This window comes from Staurois parvus, unplaced genomic scaffold (assembly GCF_062004578.1).
Source record: "Staurois parvus isolate SC_StPar_1 unplaced genomic scaffold, SC_StPar_1.0 ptg000162l, whole genome shotgun sequence".
Classification (NCBI taxonomy): Eukaryota; Metazoa; Chordata; class Amphibia; order Anura; family Ranidae; genus Staurois; species Staurois parvus.
In genome coordinates this window covers 5,729,494-5,750,504 of record NW_028317958.1, presented here as the reverse complement: position 1 = coordinate 5,750,504, position 21,011 = coordinate 5,729,494, and the positions used below count along the sequence as shown (strand labels likewise).

The following is a 21,011-nucleotide window of genomic DNA, read 5'->3' as shown; positions in this document are numbered from 1 at the left end:
CAGGCCAATTTCCAACTTTCAGCGCTGTTGCACTTTGAATGCCAATTGCGCGGTCATGCAACACTGTACCCATATGAAATTTTTATCATGTTTTTGTGACAGATAGAGCTTTATTTTGGTGGTATTTAATTTCCTCTGGGTTTTTTATTTTTTCTTAAAAAAAAAACAAAAACCGCTGCAAATTATGAAAAAAAAATTTTTTTTCTTAGTTTTTGTTATAAAATTTTATAATCAAAGTGATTTTTCTCCTTCACTGATGTGCGCTAATAAAGCTGCAGTGATGGGCACTGATAGGCTGCACTGATGGACACTGATAGGTGGCACTGATGGGCACTGATGAGGAGGCACTGGTAGGTGGCACTGATGGCATTGACAGGCATCACTAATGGGCACTGAAAGGCAGCACTCATATATGGCACTGATAGGCGGCACTGACTGGCACTGATAGGTGGCACTGATGGGCACTGATGAGGAGGCACTGGTAGGTGGCACTGATGGCATTGACAGGCATCACTAATGGGCACTGAAAGGCAGCACTCATATATGGCACTGATAGGCGGCACTGATAGGCGGCACTGGCTGGCACTGATAGGTGGCACTGACTGGCACTGATAGGTGGCACTGACGGGTGCTCTTAGGCAGCACTGATAGGCAGCACTGACGGGCACTGATAGGCGACACTGATGCACACTGATAGGCGGCACTGACTGGCACTGATAGGTGGCACTGATTGGCAGCACTGATAGGTGGCAAAGACTGACATTGATAAGTTGCACTGACTGGCACTGATGGGTGACACTGAAAGGCAGCTCAGATGGGCACTGCTATGTGGCATTGATGTGGCACTGATGGGCACTGAAATGTGGTACTGATGTGGCACTGATGGGCACTGGCAGGTGGCATGGATGAGCACTGACAGCTGGCACTGATGGACACTGACAGGTGGCACTGCTGGGGCTACACTGATCATCAGGTCACACTGATCATCAGTGCTCTGATGATCTATGTACATGTCCCCTCCGAGGAATGCCGATTACCGGCTCTCCTCTCCTCTCCAGCTGTCAGCGTGACAGCTCATGAGGAGAGAAATGCCTATAACCGGCATTTCCCTGTTTACATGTGATCAGCTGTGATTGGACACAGCTGATCACTGACCGAGCCAAAATCTTCGGCTCTTTCTGTGGATCGGTGATCCGCTGTATCTGAGGGACACAGCACGCCGTCGATCGCCGTGCTGCACGCTCCGGGAGCCGCGCATCAGCGGTTAGAATGGGAGGACGTCATATGACGTCCTCCCAGAACGAGAGAACCGCCTTGCGTCCGTCATATTACTATATGGCGGGCGGGAGGTGGTTAAAGGCAACTCTGTCAGGTTTTAAAGAAGAGCTCCAGCCATTTTGTGTGTTTATTAACAGTCAGCATCTACAAAAGCTGACTTTTACGGCTCCATGTACACTGCAGCTAATAGACTCACGTTTAGGAGCTTTTCTGCATTTTTTTTCAGCAGCCCCTGAACTCTCCCTAATGGTGTCCTATGTGTCCATGTACACATCTTCGTTTACAGTCGTTTACAGGCAGTTGAGTTTACAGTCGTTTTTTCGAATGCACCAAACTTGCGTTCAGGAGATTTTATCAGCTTTTCAAACGCCAAACGCTTGTAAACGCAGCTAACCGCGTTTATAAGCGTTTGTGTTTGGAATTTTTTTTTAACTCTTCCATTTCCAGATGCTGTCCAGAGATTTTTTTCATCATGAAAAATGCATGGAAAGCGTTTTCCCGGTACTCAAATGGACCCGGTACACCATACTTTGAGGTTTCACATAAAAGAAAATATGTTAGACACTGCTGCAATCATTTCTGCTCAGAATTGAACTGGAACACATCCAAACACCACAAAAAAAAAAGGACAGCTAATCTCAACACACACTTCTATCTCTGCTTCTGCTCTCTCTATTTCTCTCAAAATGTCTGAAATAGTTATTTTTTTACTGTCTTTCAGTGCATTCTCGGCATTTTAGAAGGTCTCCTGAGGTTATCTTTAAAAAACGCTTCTAAATGCAAACGTTCATAAACGCGGTATGCAAATGCAGCTAAACAGATGTTATTTAACCTACGTTTTCCAGTAGTCAGTTTCCATCATTCAGAAGTGTCCCAAGTATATAGGGCCTAATAAACACACACTCACCTGTCCCAGGATCCAGCAATGTGCTCACCTAAGCTGTCCCTCCTCTCCCTCTTCTCTCCCTGGCGCCGGCATCTTAACCGTGACCGGGCAACTGAACCGTCTGTGCTTAGGGCTTCACAGCCAGGTGCCCATTGCACATGTGCAAAACGCACTGAGCCTCCTTAATAGTCCAGCAGTCTTCTGGGACCTGTGAAGTGTCTCAAAAGACTGGAAAGGAGGGGGGTCAAACTAGGTACCTGTCAAAACTAGGTACCCACTCCCCCGTCTTTAAAAAAGAAGGGTACGCCAAGGGCCTCTGAAGCCAATATAGGAGTGATTAATTATTATTTATTTCAGGTACTTATATAGCGCCGTCAATTTACACAGCACTTTACATATTTATTGTACATTCAAATCAGTCCCTAACCCTCAAGGGGCGTACAATCTAAGGTCCCTAACTTACATTCATATTCAGGGACAATTTAGACAGGAGCCAATTAACCTAGCAGCATGTCTTTGGAGGGTGGGAGGAAACCGGAGCACCCAGAGGAAACCCATGCAGGCACAGGGAGAACATGCAAACTCCAGGCAGGAGGTGCTGTGGCTGGGATTTGAACCAACGACCCTAGCACTGCCAGGCGGAAGTGCTAACCATTTAGCCACTGTGCTGCCCATGGACGTAGATTACCACTCCCCCACCCCCCCAAAAAAATTGCATTCCAAATGTGGGAGGGAAGGAGTACTTAAAGTGGAACTTCCCCTTTTGGGTGGAGTTCCACTTTAAGGAAATTCAGTTTCACCTCCCTTTACTGTATTCCAGTGTTGCAGCCTTTGTATGACCTCAGCAGTGTGAGGTGGAGGTGCCCCCACCACACACTATGGTTGCCTCCTTTTAACTCTACCCCCCTACCGAAGTAGGGGTTGAAAGTTGAAACCATGAATTGCAAAATTATCAACAGCCCATCATTGTAGCAAAATGAAGATTAAACTTGTATTTGCCACCACATTTCAGGGCCACTGAGGACCACGCTTCCATTGGCAGCAGTGACAAGTGAACATAAAAACAAGGTTTAAAGCTCAACTCCAGGAAGCCTAAAAACCCGTGCCCACATTGCAACGGTTAACTGCTTGTTTAAGGCTATAAGATGAAAAAACACACTGATCCTCTATTCCCCTATGCTCCAGAAGTGGACTGCCCCTATGGTCCCTGCATTGGTTTTGATGACATCAGAGGACCTCAGAACACCAGAGCATAGGGAAGAAGAGGCTGGTATAGCAGCATGGAGGAGCCTGCAGGAGTGGGGTAAAAGTACTTTAAGAAGGACCCTAGACATAAACAAGCACTTTACCCTTGCAATAATGGTGCAGCCCCACTGCAAGGGTGGATTTTTAGGTCTGCTAGAGTTCAGCTTTAAATATTCAGCTTCACCAATCACTAATGCAATGTGAAGAAGGACCACCCTGAAAGAGTCAAACATTCAACCAACAAACTAACAAAAGATGATGAAATAGGTAAAATAAAAATCAAATGATAACCAAGAAAGCAGTACTAAACATTAGTGCAATTGAGGCAATGAATCATGCTATATCACCATTTGGACTATGTTTATGATGGCGCCATCCATCAATTCACCCCTCACTTGCATTTGTTGATGGTATATGGCTGAAAGGAGTGTACTGGTTCTTAATTATTCTTGTAAGATGGAAGCATGATAGGCAGCAGGGACAGAGAAATCCAACAATCCTAGAAGTGTTGAATGCTGATGAGCCTTTTGTTGCAGCATGCTATACTAGCACAAATGCAGCAGGTCTGGTTTTTGGCTCATTGTAGTGCTTTGAGTGCATCACAATCAGGAGCGGACTGACAACTCATGGGGCCCCCGGGCAATAGGGGATCATGGGGCCCCTGTGTCTTTGCCCACACTCAAATCAAACCCAAAAAATCCTATGAAAGGTACCAGGGACATCTCATGGGGCCCCCTACTGACCCCGGGCCCTCGGGCAGTGCCCGAGTTCCCCAATGGTCAGTCCGCCCCTGATCACAATGTACTCAACAGAACTGTGCTGCTGCTTCAGTGGATGTTGATCTAGCTGGGTGATCTAGATCTAGAGTTCTAGCAGAGGAGCCCAGATCACAAAACTGGCTACACAAAGTAAGAAATATTTTGCCAAATAAAAAAATTCACCCACATACTTCAACTGTGCATTTATCTGCTTGCCTAGAGTTTATGAATAAAAAATCGGTATACCCACAAAATGACTATCTAAATTACATAAAATTATATAAACACGCTAGACGCAAAAAAAGTTACTCTTTCTCCCCCAAAAGTCCAAAGTCAAAAAAACCTTCTCAGCATCTGAGAATCTTCAAAATATCATATTTCCACTTGATCCATCTCCAAATATAACTCTTTAGTTTCCATGTGTACCTCAAAAGAAAAAAGACTACATATATTATTTATTCAAATAAAAACAAAGATGTAACTTGCGAGCCACTCACTGCTATTACAGGATCGCAAACATACAACACATCCTCTTTAAATGTGAAAATAATTAAAAAACATAAAAACAATATGTTCCTTCTTTGAATATTAAATCAATACAAATTTCCAATAAATATATAAAAAAAATCAATATTAATAAACTTGTGAAAAACAGAAAATCATGTGAAATCAAAATGTCATCCCGTGCTCATCATACAAAAAATATATAATATAAAAAATATAATATATATAAAAATTAATCAGTCTTCAATGAAAAAAATATATGTGACTTTTACCAGTGAATCAAATCAATAATTCCAGGTGACTTCCTTAGTGAGTATAAGATGTGCGCTCAACTCCAGATTAGCCTGTAACAGGCTAATAACGCTTTTTGTCCACTCAATGGGACTGATGTTTGTTGCACCATATGAAGAGTGGTGGGTTCCTCTCAGGCTGCTTCCCGTCTCCTACTCCTGCTGATCTTACTCCTATACTGCTTATCTCCTGCTTTCCTTTCCAGTCTGGATGTTATACTATGTGATTTTAGTGTATTCAGTGAACGTCACTTTTATGTAAAATTATGTTATGTAAATGGTTCTACTTTATTAAAAATATGCTTACAAAAAAAACCTCTTAAATTTGGAGAAGTCGGAAGTGACGAGACGCATCAAGGGACGTGACGTCGCACATAAGACGTAAACCGGAAGTAGCGGAGCGGCCATCTTGAGAGAGGTTTTGTAAATCCTATGCTGTATTGGATGGATACTACACTTTTTCACTGAGGAAATATGTGATTTTAAAAGGTTTTTCTTGTAAGCACATTTTTAATGAAGTAGACCCATTTACATAACTTACTACACTATATGGTCTTTCTCTTTTTGAACTATGATATGATGCTTTAATGCGATCGGAGATTGGATCAGTGCAGATTAAGAGGAGCCATTTGTCATCATTTCTCATCTATGCTATTGGACATTTAGGGGGTTATTTACCAAAATTGGAGAGTGCAAAATCTGGTGCAGCTCTGCATAGAAACCAATCAGCTTCCAGGTTTTATTGCTAAAGCTTAACTGAACAAGCTGAAGTTAGAAGCTGATTGGTTAACATTCACAGCTGCACTAGATTCTGAGTGCACCAGTTTTAGTAAATCTCCCCCTTATAGTCCGGTAAGGAGCATGGTTTGGAAGGTGGTAGAGAGTGTTTTTTTCGTTACATTAGTGGTGTTGAAGAGGGGAGCACATATCATATGTCCATAGGATACTACACTATCAACCTGTCTAGTTGCGAACCCTGGGCAACATACATCATGACAGGAAACCATATATATATATATAGTGATAGTATGGTTTCCTGTCATGATGTATGTTGCCCAGGGTTCTCAACTAGACAGGTTGAGGGGCTCCGCAATGCATATTTAATTTGGAGGAAACTATGTTTTCAGTTTTCTCTGTATTTGGAAAAACTCAGTTTGGGACCCGGAGCCTGGAGCTTTTACAGTGATCTGGGTGGTAGAAAATCTCCAATCTTGGGATCAGGTTTTGAGAATAGTGTGTGTGGGTATCTTCTAGAGTCAGGACCAGGGTTCTGGGCTCCACCCTCCCGAGGAGTCTAGGTGTGCAAAGGAGAAGCCAGAGGGCTACATAGTGAAGTGTGTGACAGAGCAGACAGAGGTCCCAAGCCTGTGAGCTGCAGCAGCAGGGAAGCTGTAAAAGAGTGCTAACCGAGGTACAATGTTTGTATGCAAATACAGGAAACTGTTATGTGGTCAAGAGGACCAAGGCACAAAGAATGTGCTGCTAAAGAGAGACAGAAAGCTGAATCTTTGTATTGTATGGATGGTGGATACCCCTGCGTGGACAAACTGTGCTTTTCTTGAACTTTTCCTTTTCTCTTTAACCACTTCCCGTCTGGCCGCTGTTTATAAACGGGAGGACGGTGGCAGTCCAGGGGCGGGTTGCCGTTTATAAACGGCACCCGCATTTTTCAAGCTGGGAGCGCGCAGCACCGCAATCCGGTGCCCGCTGTGTCCACCGGACACAGTGGAACACCAATCGTCGTACGGGACCGCTGTGTGAGGTCCCGATCATGCGATCACTGATTGGCCAATCAGTGATCACATGCAGAGTAGTAAGCAAGATGTCACTTCTGACATCATTGCTTACTACGTGTGAAATCTGTGAATGATCACAGAGGTCACATGGTACAAGGCTATTCACAACAGCCTTGTACCATGTGACAAGCTGTGACCAATCACAGCTCACACAGCATTTCTCAATGGCTGCAAGAATGCAGCCAGAGAGAAGGAGACATTATTGCTTTTACAGCCTTTATGGGTGTAAAAGCAATCAGTGTAAAAAAAAAAAATCATCTTCATCACCCCCCACAAGTAGTACAGTGTCACCATGGTGACACTGTACTGCTAGGGTGACAGTATGTAAAAAAAAAAAACATAAATAATAATATAAAAAATAAAATAAAAATGTAAAAAAAATTTTTTTTTAAAATTATCATTTTTGGTTATAAACTAATTTGGGTTATTTTTTACTAAAAAGATAACTGAATAAATGTTGGCCAAGATTTATGATGAAATATTATATATTTGCAAAATGTTATAAGAAAAACACTTTTTTTTCCAAATTTTTGGACTTTTTCATTTATATAGCAAAAAAAAAATCCCAGTGGTGAATAAATACCACCAAAATAAAGCTTTATCTGTCTCAAAAAAAGCTAAAAAATTCATATGGGTACAGTGTTGCATGACCGTGCAATTGTAATTCAAAGTGTGATAATGCTGAAAGCTGAAAATTGGCCTGGACAGGAAGGGGGTAAAAGTGTCCGGACTTGAAATGGTTAATAAAATTGAGCCAACAAGCCCTTAAATGATCATTTCTGGCATGGACCCTGAGCTAAACAACCCCCAAAAATTTATATATATATATATATATATATATATATATATATATATAAAATGAGGCAACGTTCTCATGGCACTTACCTATGTAATGAGGTTACCTCTCCTCTATTTGTAAATAGATCCCTGGTGCACAACCTTCCACGCAGGGGCCACCTACTGAGTTACCCCAGGACAGCTCACACAATATTTTTGTTTTGTTTCTTAGTCAACCAATGAAGGAAAATAGTCAATAGACTGGCTTCTAGCAGTTAAATAGTTTGGTTTATTTTTTTCACAGTACCTTACTTTCTTCTGTGCCACAGCCTTTATATTATGGATGTTGCTGAGAGAAATATCAATTGCAGGAACACAAAAGTTCAAAGGGGACTCTAGGGAGCACAAATGTTGAAGCATTGATTTGTCAAGGGGCTGTGATGGCAGAATAACTCTAGCAGTCTCATGTAACAAGTCTCTAGTCAATGAATGTCTCCTGAAGTATAGTGCCTTGAAAAAGTATTCATACCCCTTGCAATCTTTCACATTTTGTCATGTTACAACCAAAAACGTAAATGTATTTCATTCGTGATAGACCAACACAAAGTGGCACATAATTGTGAAATGGAAGGAAAATAATAAATGGTTTTAATTTTTTTTTACAAATAAACATCTGAAAAGTGTGGTGTGCATTTATATTCAGCCCCCTTTGCTCGGATTCCCCTATCTAAAATTTAGTGGGATCAATTGCCTTCAGAAGTCAACTAATTAGTAAATAGAGTCCACCTGGGTGTAATTTAATCTCAGTATAAATACAGCTGTTCTGTGAAGCTCAGAGGTTTATAAGAGAACATTAGTGAACAAACAGCATCATGAAGGCTAAGAAACACACCAAACAGGTCAGGGATAAAATTGTGGAGAAGTTTAAAGCAGGGTTAAGTTATAAAAAATATCCCAAGCTTTGAACATCTCATGGACCACTGTTCAATCCATCATCCAAAAATGGAAAGAGTATTCCACAACTGCAAACCTACCAAGACATGGCCATCTACCTAAACTGGCAGGTGCTCTGGTCAGATGAGAAAAAACTTTTTGGCCTAAAAGCAAAACACTATGTGTGGCAGAAAACTAACACTGCACATCACCATGAATACACCATCCCCACCATGAAACATGGTGGTGGCAGCATCATGTTGTGGAGATGCTTTTCTTCACCAGGGACTGGGAAGCTGGTCAGAGTTGATGGGAAGATGGATAGAGCCAAATACAGGGCAATCTTAGAAGAAAACCAGTTAGAGCCTTCAAAAGACTTGAGACTGGGGAGGAGGTTCATCTTCCAGCAGGACAACTACTCTAAACATACAGCCAGAGCTACAATGGGATGGTTTAGATCAAAGCATATTCATGTGTTAGAATGGCCCAGTCACAGTCCAGACCTAAATCCAATGGAGAATCTATGGTAAGACTTGAAAATTGTTGTTCATTGACGCTCTCCATCTAATCTGACAGAGCTTGAGCTATTTTGCAAAGAAGAATGGGCAAAAATGTCTCTCTCTAGATGTGCAAAGGTGGTGGAGACATCCCCAAAATGACTTGCAGCTGGAATTGCAGTGAAACGTGGTCCTACAAAATATTGACTCAGTGGGACTGAATACAAATGTACGCCACACTTTTCACATATTTGTAAAAAATTCTTGAAAACCATTTATCATTTTCCATCCACTTCACAATGATGTGCCACTTTGTGTTGGTCTATCACATAAAGTCCCACGAAAATACATTTACGTTTTTGGTTGTAACATGACAAACTGTGGAAAATTTCAAGAGGTATGAATATTTTTTCAAGGCATTGTATGTTCATAGTCTACAAAAACTCCTTCAGGCCATCTCTTGTGTCATGTCTGGAATCTCTGAATATTTCTTGTACCATCATTGTGGTCTCTGACCATCTCTTGTAGCATGTCTGCAATCTCTGCTTGTCTCTTGTACCATGTTTACAGTCTCTGACCACCTCTTGTATCATGTTTGCATTCTCTGAATATCTCTTATATCATCTTTGCAGTCTATCATAATCTCTTGCAGCCTGCCTGCAGTCTCTGGCCATCTCTGGCCATCTGCAATCTGTGATTATCTCTTGTACAATGTTTGCAATCCCTGACCTTCTCCTGTTGCATGTTTTTTGTCTTTGACAGCTTTCTGTAGCATTACATTCAGTGAATATTATGTGGAGTCCTATAGAAATGCGAGGGGGCTCCACTTATGGCCCCCACTGATGTAGATGAAAGTAGAGGATTTTACCTACTTTAAGTCACATAGAAAGCAAAGTAGCTGTACACTAAAAAGTTTCACCACATCCATTCCACACTCTGTCTTATTATCTCCTTCCTTAGAAACATATCCAGAGGCTTAATTCAGCAGTTACTCTGCAAGAATTCTAACCTTGTGTCCTGAATTTACTAGATGGATTTTTTTGCTTATTTACATAATTCGCAGCACTGGTTTTTTAGTTGCAAAAAAGAAACAAGAAAAAGAGATGCTTAAAAGTATATGTGTGCAGAACTAGACTTGGAACGGAGTAAGCCCATACCTTTCCTGCAGCTTCACATTTTGGGGATGGTCAAGCATAGACATGATACCTGGCCTGGTGTCTATCATACATGAAGTGTTGCCATCAGAGGAGAGGGGGAGGCAGAAGTAGAGTGTATGCTGTACTATTCTACTGAAACTAAAGCAATCTTTTACACCCTATTCTGTCCACATTTCTAAATCACATTAAAATGGCAGCAAAACATGCAATGTGCATTTTGGGTGCCATTCATTCTAAAAGGCACCCAAAACGCAGTGTGATTTTTCCATGATTGTCAAGAGGCAAAACATGGGTGAAAAAACACACCTGGCTCAGTGCCAAAATTTGATACATGAGCTTCTTTGGAATGCCAGTGAATTGGCTGCCTTATGTGTGACATGACTGTAAATCAAAAAAGCAAGTGGCAACGCAGGTTCCCGCTATGCAAAATGAGAACGTGGCCTTAAAGCTTTCAGGAGAAATCACACATTAACTTAATACATGACAAAGATAAATTCAAATACCTCTAAAACTATCATTTTAGATCATTACAGATTTTAAGGGTTCAGTGGCTCCTGAAAGTCACAGCAACTCCCTTCATCTATATTGGTAGCCTGTTCATTTTCCAAAAAATGACCCTTCATTAGCCTCATTGTTAGTTACAGTTTTTTAACAGAAAGAAAATAACACAGCAAAAAAAAAGTCAAATAAAAATTGTTAAGTAACGGCACACAGACAATGGTCAAATACACGAAGAAAACTAAATATATATAGTAACTATACTATATATATATAAACTTCTCTAAGGACACCCTCCTTTTCCCAAAGAAAAGAACACCTTACAAATAAATACAACAATTGTTTTTATTGTTTTTTCAAGTAGAACCAAGAATTCAAAATCACCGTATTCATCATTGTGAGTATTTTAGAATTAATCAGTAAAGAACGGTGCAACAGTTAGCAACTAACTAAAAAAGTGTTTTCTGTGGTCAAACCAAAGCAGGATGATTTCTGATTTCTAAGGCTTACCACCCTTTGCACATTTGGACTTCAAATCTCCCCTAAAAATGTATAGCTGGATTCAGGGGAGGACTGGAACTGTTCAGTCAAAATGCAACCAACTGTCTCTTTCATAGTGGGGACATGCTTCTTTGGATTTATGAGAGTGTACCCTAAAATGGGCTTGATTTACTAAAGGCACCAACACTGTTCTCTTTGCAAAGCAATTTGTCCCAGAACTTGGTGAATGCAGTGAAATTTCACTTTGCAAAGAATACCCTATCATATACAAGGAAAATGAAAAAAAAAAATAATTTTCGCTTGCACATGATTAGATCGTGGAAGTCAGCAGAGCTTTATCTCATTCCCTAAGCTCTGGGGCACATTCCCTTGCAAAGGGCAACATCCCTTGTAATGTGAACAGCCTATTTACCTTTTGTAAATCAAAGTGCGCCATAGTGCCTCACTAACTGGTACACATAGTGGATCTTCCTAAAGGACATTGTTTATTGTGCAAAAGATTTTCATATATTCAAACATAAGCTTTTTTTTGTGGTTGTCAGCATGCAATCACAAGATATCTCTGAGATGCAAAGAATATTGATGTTGGAAGACTTCCCTATGTCAGAAGCTTTCATCAAGGTTTGAATGGGGAGTAGGTAACTACATAATGCCCAGCATGAGCTACTGAATATAAAAGTGAAACAGGTATTTGGCGCACTCAGAAAGGACTAAAATTGTATCTTCAGAATGAAAGTGGGATAAAAACAATATAAAACTTATAGAGGTTGTGTAAATCTTGGTATATATATATATATATTTATTTATTTATAACAATGTCCCTTAGGATTTAAGGTAGTCCTTGTAATAGTCCTTACAAGTAGCGTTACTAGTAGGCAGCCGGCCGGTAGAGAGCTAGAGAAAACCCTGTGGGGAGAACAAGGGAAAAGAAGAGCAGCGCCTTCTAAGTGCAGCGGTAACACTCTTTAATAAAACATATAATGTATAATACAGGCCACTCACAAAGGCATCATAGAGAAGCACTTATTGTGTCACATAATTGGCATCCGCTGTGTGAAGAGATGTGAATCTCTGTGCAAGGTAGTGGACCCGGTGTCAGGTGGAGATGCTGGTGGCTCCCAGCATTTCCTCTGAGTTCTGGGACACTGCGAGCAGGCACTGGAGGAGATGAGGATGTCACAACCGGTCACGTGGTAGTGGGGAATGACGCACATTCGGGGCATGCGTACTCCCTCTTCAGGCCAATTATGTGACACGATAAGCGTTTCTCTGCAATGCCTTTGTGAGTGGCCTGTATTATACATTATATGTCTTATTAAAGAGTTTTACTGCTGCACTTAGAAGGCACCGCTCTTCTTTTCCCTTGAGCTATGGAATATGAGACCCAGGCCAAACATTGTCTGAATGATGAAATATCTTCACTCAGGGTCACCAGCCCATATCTCCTCTTAGTACAGGCACCCACCAAAGTCCTCCCCTGGCACGTTTTACCTGCTCCCAGAACACATGAGTGAAAATATTCTTTTAATACAACACTGTATAGCACTTAGGCACTTACCATCAACACAGGAGGGTCTGTTTCTGGTTGTACCAGCCACTTTTCCTGGCAAACAAGAACATTTTACGGTTTGAGACCTTTCTTCAATTCTATTCTTATTACAGCATCTGTGTGCTGCTATGACTTCGCAGGTTCCTCCTTCTGCAGAGACATAAAATAATGGAAGATCGCAGAGATCACATATGTGCTTGGCGAAGTTTGAAAAAACAATCATGAATGTGACATAGAAATAAGAAGAAAGATATACAGAACATTTCTCACAATTTTATGAGCACACCACGAGTACTGACACAGTCACATGACTGTGCTGATAAGTACCTTGCTTTGGCAAAATACCCAGTATGCAATTGCAATCACAGACTCCTAATTGTCTCTAAAAGGCTGACTGGTCACATGCAGGTATCTGCCCCAGGTAATTTCACAGTTGACATTTCTCTTGGAAGGTTTGTGTATTTATATGGGATTGTGGTACTTCAGCACCATGTAAAGTGTACAATATGTGATCTACACCCAAAGCTAAAGGAGGTAACTCAGAAGCAGGGGTGGACTGACCATTCGGAAACTCGAGCACTGCCCGAGGGCCCGGGGTCAGTAGGGGGCCCCATGAGATGCTCCTGGTACCTTTTTCATAGGCTTTTTTGAGTTTGGGCAAGGACACAGGGGCCCCATGATCCCATATTGAGGGCCCAGGGTCAGTAGGGGGCCCCATGAGATGCCCCTGGTACCTTTTTCATAGGCTTTTTTGAGTTTGGGCAAGGACACAGGGGCCCCATGAACCCCTATTGAGGGCCTGGGGTCAGTAGGGGGCCCCATGAGATGCCCCTGGTACCTTTTTCATAGGCTTTTTTGAGTTTGGGCAAGGAAACAGGGGCCCCATGATCCCCTATTGCCCGGGGCCCCATGAGTTGTCAGTCCGCCCCTGCTCAAAAAATCCTATCTAATTTTGGATATACAACAGATACAAGTACCAAGTATCAGGACCACATCAGATCATCACAGTACTGGAAAATCTTTTTTTCAAGTGGCGCATACGGACCTCTTATATGTTTGAAGGTGAAGGATCTGGTGAGTTATCGCCTTTGTTTTTGGTTGGAGGTTGTTTTCTTTATACCATGGTAAGGTTGATTTTTCAAGTGCCTCAATCCTGTAAGTTATAGTTACATGAACCATTTATGAAAAATGTCAATTTGTGAAATTTCACCTAACATGACCTGAGATACAATCCCAAAAAGCAAATTTACTGACACTTTGCATTGTTTTATGTGTGCTGCTAATTTGAATAATTAAAGCCTGCTTTTTTACATTTATATTGTATCTATAACTTACACTTTAGTTTTTATTCAGCCGGCACTGTTAAACTAGAACTCTAGCCAAAACTTTTTTTGGTGGAGGTAGTGGTGGGGGTTTGTTAAAGCAGAAATGGGCTAGAACCTCTGTGACCTCATTGCAGAGATTTCCAATTCTTTTCTGCCCTGTGAGTACAGTATGAAATGAAGGAACATCTATAAAAAAATTAGGGAGAAGCTGTACCTTTAGGACATTTGGACTGCATTCCCATTGAATACATTTTATTTATCACAGGTACTTATATAGCACTGTCAGTTTATGTAGTGCTTTACATATATTGTACATTCACATCAGTCCCTTACCATCAAAGAGCTTACAATCTAATCTCTCATTCATACATACACATACTAGGGCCAATTTAAACAGGAACCAATTACTCTTACAGCATGTCTTTGGAGTGTGGGAGGAAATCCACACAGGCACAGGGAGAACATGCAAATTCCACGCAGGAAGTGCTGTAGTTGGGATTCAAACTAACGAACCTAATGCTGCTGGGCTGAAGTGCTAACCACTTAGCCACTGTGCTGGTGTTCTGGTGACAGATGTCATTGAGATTTGAACTGATGAGAAATCTGTCCAATGGCAAACCAGACCACTACAAAAACCTTGGAGTTGGTACGTTATTCTTTCTGTAAACCTATCCATGACAAGTGGGTTTTGAATGTATGTGTTTTTTTTATGTGTTTGCCTTACTGGATATGAAATGGACAGCATTTTATATCTATTTCCTTCTTTGATAATCTTTGTTATCTGTTTTAGATGACTTATCAAGCTTCTACCTTAATGGTATAAGAAAGCTTTATCTATTGTCCAGAGGAAGCAGGAAGTCTGTGAAAAGCGTAGAGAAATAGAACTGATCTATCTACATTGAATGTGTGACTAGCAATATTTTGAACGCTCATTTTTGTAATTGTTTTTAAACTCTGTATGTAATACAATAATTTTTATTAAAATTCAAGATTTTTTGCCAATTGGTGTTTGTATACCACTGAAAAAGCATATTTAAAGCCATTTTTGTTCCCTTGCATTGGTATTTTTTGATCTATGCGTTGGGGTGATGCCTTCAAGTGCTATATTCATTTTATTTCATGAGTGGCATTGAATCCCTTTGTCAGCTTGAGTGGATAAGAAGCACTTTGCACAAAGAGCATACTTTTGAATGAATGAGATCCAATTTTATTTGTTAGCCAACACGTTTCGTAGGGATTAAAGCACTTCTTCCTTTGGACTGAACACAATATCCCATCCATTGCACTTAAACTCCTGCTGAAAATTTGTCCATAAAGACTGCCTTAATAATGGCTATAGCCAGAGACTTCCTGTTGTGGAGGTCAGTTACCACAGCTGTTATATGTTCAGAAAATATTCCATATAAACTTTACATGATTTGCTATTTTGATTATTAGTTTAGTTTTTAAATATACTTAACAGGCATGATAGGAATGATTTTATGGCTATATTGTCCATGAACTTCCTGTTTTACAAAAGTTTGGTTCCCCAAACACCAGTTTGCCATCTTCTTAGAACTGTTTGACTAATGATGGTATCATAATTACTTTGTCAACAAAGAAAAAGAACAAAAAGAACATTGTACCTGGGGCTTTGAGGACAAGGAAACAGTTTTATCAATTACCAGAAGAGAGTACATGAAGATATCCATCTCCCAAAGTATTTGATTGCTGCTTGTAAATGTTTAAAGACTGCTCTCTCAAGAACATCAGAGGTCATTGTTAGATAAGGACCTTGTGAATTGGGACTTATGTGAAACTAAGGGGAGTGTTTGGAAAGAACACTATTCACGACACACAAGAATAAAGAATTGTTTGGTGTGCAAATTAATTTTACTTCGTATCCCTATTTCTAAATGAAAGGGATGGAAGTTGAAAAACCAAGGTACCTTTAAGCTGGCCATTCATTGGCCAATTTTGCAATACATATTTTGTAAGCGTATCAAGAAAAATCTAAATGTTTGAAAATGAATGAAGAATAATAATGTTAAAATAAGCGATTGTTTAAGGTTTCACATGATTTTAGAGTTATCTTTTCCACTTTGAAGAACACCAGTTATCTTTCAGAGTTTTATTGCCCCATACCCTTAATGATGATAAAGACAATGAAAGATGATTGTCTGCAGAAAACCATAAAATCATTCCAAAATAGAGAAAAGACAGGGCGCATGCACCCAGCTGAACATGGCAGACGTGCTAGATTGGCTCCGCCACAATCCGACCCAATCCAGCGACATCCTGCAGATCCAGGACACCCAGACACTCCAGGACCCCTCTTCCAGTCTTCCACATAGGTCCCCTTCCTCCCCATGCCCAAGGGGAAGCTGAAAGATGCAGCACCACTGTGACAAGAACCGGCCACCCGCATTTGGCAATATGGCGAACCCAGCCCAGCATACCCTCTCCTCCCCTGTTGTGTATGCCACATCCAGCCTGACTCCTAAGCCTGTTCCGGACCTGGTTGAGTGCAGCCCCACTCCTGATGCTCCTCAGACCCACTCCGAAAGGGAATCCCGGGGGGGAAAATCTCCTTTTTCTGTGGGCTCTGATATGGACAGGGCAATAGGGGAGATCCTTATCAGCCAGGGCAGCCTGCAGTCCTCATCTGAGCCTCACCTGATGCAGCCTTCACCTTCCTCCCCACTGAATATTCTGGTGACCCCATCATCCTGGCCCACTTCTCTGCTTTTCTAGAACAAGGGCTAGAGAAAGCCAGTAAGAAAATCACTGCAGATTTAAAGCAAGAATTCAAAGCTCTGGGAGATCGCATTAATACTGTTGAGTCCAAACTGGAAGTGACTGTCCACAGTACAAACCAGAACACAGACCACATTAGCAGCCTCCAGATACAACTTGAAGACGTTTTGGCAAAAATACATAATCTAGAGAAGAAATTGCACCAATATAATTTCTGCATAAGGGGGCTCCCTGAGTAACGGATGTCCAAAGTGCGACTACAGAGCTTTGACCTCCCTCTTACCGGACTTGCCTAACCATAAACTTGAACAGAGCCCACAGAGTCCTCATTGCCCTGCATCCTGATGGCCCACCAGGGGACATTATTGTGAAGTCTCATTATTACCGAGTGAAGGAGCAAGTCATGCAGAAGGCCCGGGAACTCCCATCAATCCCGCAACTCGGCCACAACATTCAAATCTTTGGGGACATTTCCCCAGCAACGGTGCAGAAGCGCCGCTCCTTTAAGCCCCTCTTGCTCCCACTCCAAAATAAGGTGATCAAGTACCACTGTCATTCCCACTTCATCTAATGTTCTTGTATCAGGAGAAATCTTACTCCTTTTCCACCTTCTCTGATGGCGAGGCTCTGCTCAAACACCTTGGACTCATCTCAATGTCTCCTTCAGCCTCTGAACGATCACACGTATCCGCATCCTTCAGCAGGGGAAGAATGGAGCCGAACCGTCCTGTTTCTCCGCTCTGGCAACCAGCAAGAAATACTAGAAGCCAGTCTCTCTGGAAATCCAGTACCCGTTCATATGGCAAATAGCTTCCCTTTCCTATCTTGGAGTTAAGTTGACCCCTCACATTTCGTCTCTCTATAAAGCAAATTACCCAAGCATTTTTTAATACATTTTTGGAGGACGTGAGGACCTGGTCAGATGCAACCTTGTCTTGGATGGGTAGAATCGCATCAGGGAAAATGACAGTACTGCCCAAGATATTATATTACTTTAGAACCCTACCTATCTCAGTGCCAGTGGAGGCCTTAAGTCAGTTCCAAAACAAAAATCTTCCATTTTATTTAGGGAGCAAGGGGCAGTAGGCTGGCTCGGAATACCTGTACGTTCCTAAGGACATGGGGGGTCTAGGGGTACCGGATTTCTGGAAATACTATACTGCAGCTCCACTTACACAATTAAGTCAATTCCATCATAAACACTACTGACTGCACTGGGTATCTATAGAGGTTCAACCTTGTTCCCCAGTGCCAATAGACTTGGTTCTTTGGCTCCCTTCGAAATACCGAAGGGCCATCATGTGCCTTACACTTTCCAACTCTATAGCTTTATGGGACTCGACCTGCAGACATTGATCCCTCAGTTCCCCTCACACCTCATTGTACCCCTCTTAAACAACCCATTATTTCCACAAGGCATGACAACTGCTCAAATCTGTTGGTAGACAAATTAAGGCCCCTATTGAATAGGACAATTTATTGACCATGGGGGATATGTCCCTCTTCTTATTATATACAGGATATGGAGATGACCCTCTCTGAGAGCTTTCACCTACAACAAATACACCATTTTCTCTGCACCCTACAGCAGAAGAGTTCTGACCTCTGAGTCCGCACACAGTTCGAAAACAGATGTATACAAGAAACTCTCCTGAGGTCATCATCAGATTGGAGGCATAGCGGATTTCCTGGACAGGAGTGTATACTTCCTCTTTTACTCTTCTCTTCCTCTTCCTCTCTCCTCCTCTACTTTCCTTCCTTCCTTTTTCCCCTTCTTTGCATTTCCTGTTTAATTATGTTGGTGCAATTTTGGTCCACCTTTTGGACACTTACTCAGGGTTAAAGAATATAGTCTAGACTGCATAGGTGATCCATCCCCCAGGGGGATATGAGGTTGTAGCATTTGAACCATTTATAGTATTATTATTTCCTTTCCCCCTTTTTTACCTCATGTCTCTCATTTTTTATGTTCTTTTCTTATTGTTATCTATGTATAAATCTTGCTTATGTAGACAATTCACTTTGATATATACTTTGGTATTCCTATACTGTTCTATTGTTATTGCAAACTTAATAAAAAGACTAAAGCAGAAAAAATAGAAAAGATATGCACTATAAAAAGACTTTAAAATTTTAAACAATAAGGGATAAATAACTTTTACAAAACTTAAAAGTAGAATTCCCTTATTATTTTATTATTATTATTATATTAAATTTGCAAAGATGCTTTTACTTTCTGGCCACTCTGCCCCTGTTACTGGTTACCACCAAAAAAAAAAAAATGTTTCTTTTGGCACAATGGTTTTATATGCTGTGCAACATTGTATTAGTAGGCATATCCTCAGAATTTGAGAGTGCTGATTAGACAGGTGTTCTTTATTGATCAATGCCTATATAAGATAGCATTCTTGATTTAATTTGTGTTAAGAATAAGCATGTGATCATTTAACCCATATCTCCCTTTTCTGTCTTTGTTTTTGTGTTTAGAAGGTTACAGGCCTGTTTGCTTCTTTAAATTTTTATTGAAATGTTGACACATCTTCACTTATTCTTGTAAAAGCAGACACATATACAACCAGCCATGGATAGTGGCATAAATGAAAATATTTTTTTTATTATTACAGTCAAGTGTGCAACCCATCAGGTACACAGGACGCAAGAAGAGCACAAAGACAAACTAGCCCTATAGTTTTAGAATTCTTCTCTTTCCCAGGACTTGTCATAGGATCAAATTCAAGAACACAGGTCAGGTGCTCTCTATGTAGGGCAGTCATGTTCAGCCAGGAATCTGTGGAACCCTAGGATACCTCCAGAGGTTGAGAGGGGTTCCATGAGCTGTTTGATCCCCCACTTGATTGTGCCTGGGTAGTTCTGGATCTAATGCAACTTGCCATTGCTAGGACACCAATGATCTTTTTAAGTATCTGGAAGGAGGGCATTCTGACCATCTCTAGTGTTTTTCCCACTGACCACTGATTTCAGCAAGGGTTCCTCAAGACCGGAAACTTTTTCAGAGGTGTTTCTTGGGTAAAGAGGGTGAGGAAGGCTGGTGTAGGGGAAGATTTTGGAAAGAGTCACTATCTGGTGCATTGTGTCTGCACTTCTGTACTCCATGCATTTTAACTAAAATGATATGACCAACTGGTAGGGTGATGCACACTAAAGAGAATAATACTACTTTTGGCAAAAAAATACATGCAGTCATGGTCTCTTTAAACTCTCAATTCACCTAAAGCTGAAATATTCCAATTTTGTGTGGACATCATTAGCTTGAATCACAGGACAACCTTTTGTATCTCTTGCAATTGCTAAAGGTGGGATCCTTGCACCTGAATTCCCAGATCCACCCACCTGCCACATCCGTTAAGAAATGCTTCTTATTCTCAATATTGGAATTTTTATTTAGCATACATTATGGAATTGAGAAAGATCAAAGTCAGGAATTACTGGAATTCTCAAAATATAAAAAAATTGTGAAATATTCAATTGTCAAGCATCAACTAAAATAAACATACTGAATGGCCATAACTTCAAAGCAAAACACAATTGTCAAGTTTTCAACTCCTAAAATATGAATATGCAAGGTAATCGACATCCTACAAGGAAGATAGCCTATTCTGACTCTTAATTTGAACATTTATTGAAAACAAATAAAAAATGTTAAAACCCTAAATGCCAAGACGACCCCCCTACACATCTAACAAATAAAATATCTGTTTCTTTATTACACCTTATTACAAACAATAATTTCCACCAACTTGGTCATGATGTATGACAATGGCCAGTCGCTAAGTGCGTCATGTAGATGTACATTGTATATTTATACAGGTAATAAAGATCACCATATTATTTTTTCCCTGCTACAAAATAATGAAAATGTATGAGTGCATGTTTAGTATATTGCTTATATTACTTAATTTACCTGTGCGAGAAGGAAAGGATTATCCGTCTTTTTACCAAAATGAAATTCATGTGTGAATGAAATTTCTCGTTTAATAATGACTTCTGGCGACACTAATGTAATCGGTGTTGAATAGGCTTCTCTGTTTGCAGCGTCATATTAATATGAAATATGTAACACACTTCTACATACAAAATGAATTTATGGTAATTATGTGTGAGCTGGTATGGTGGATAGTGGAACAACTATGGGAGAAAGTTGCAAGCTAATTTGTGTGATTAAAAGAGGCAATAAACTGTTCAATCCTGGCCCAATTCAACCTCTCCTGTGACAATAGAGCAGGACTAGGAGGCAGGGGATGACTAGGAACTTTTGGCCTG

At 40.8% G+C, this 21,011-nt stretch overlaps 1 protein-coding gene across 3 annotated transcripts in view; it reads right to left on the bottom strand.

The window, feature by feature from the left end:
* The window catches only part of TAFA1 (TAFA chemokine like family member 1), a 547,163-nt gene that overhangs the window by 125,649 nt on the left and 400,503 nt on the right, over positions 1 to 21,011 (bottom strand). For all 3 annotated transcript variants that reach the window (XR_016312530.1, XM_089676017.1, XM_089676018.1), the window contains exon 4: positions 12,679 to 12,819. Coding sequence is in view for 2 of the 3 variants with exons in the window: in XM_089676017.1 (XP_089532143.1) it covers positions 12,679 to 12,819 (141 nt within the window). In the remaining variant the exon portion in view is untranslated. The remainder of the gene's footprint in view (positions 1 to 12,678; positions 12,820 to 21,011) is intronic.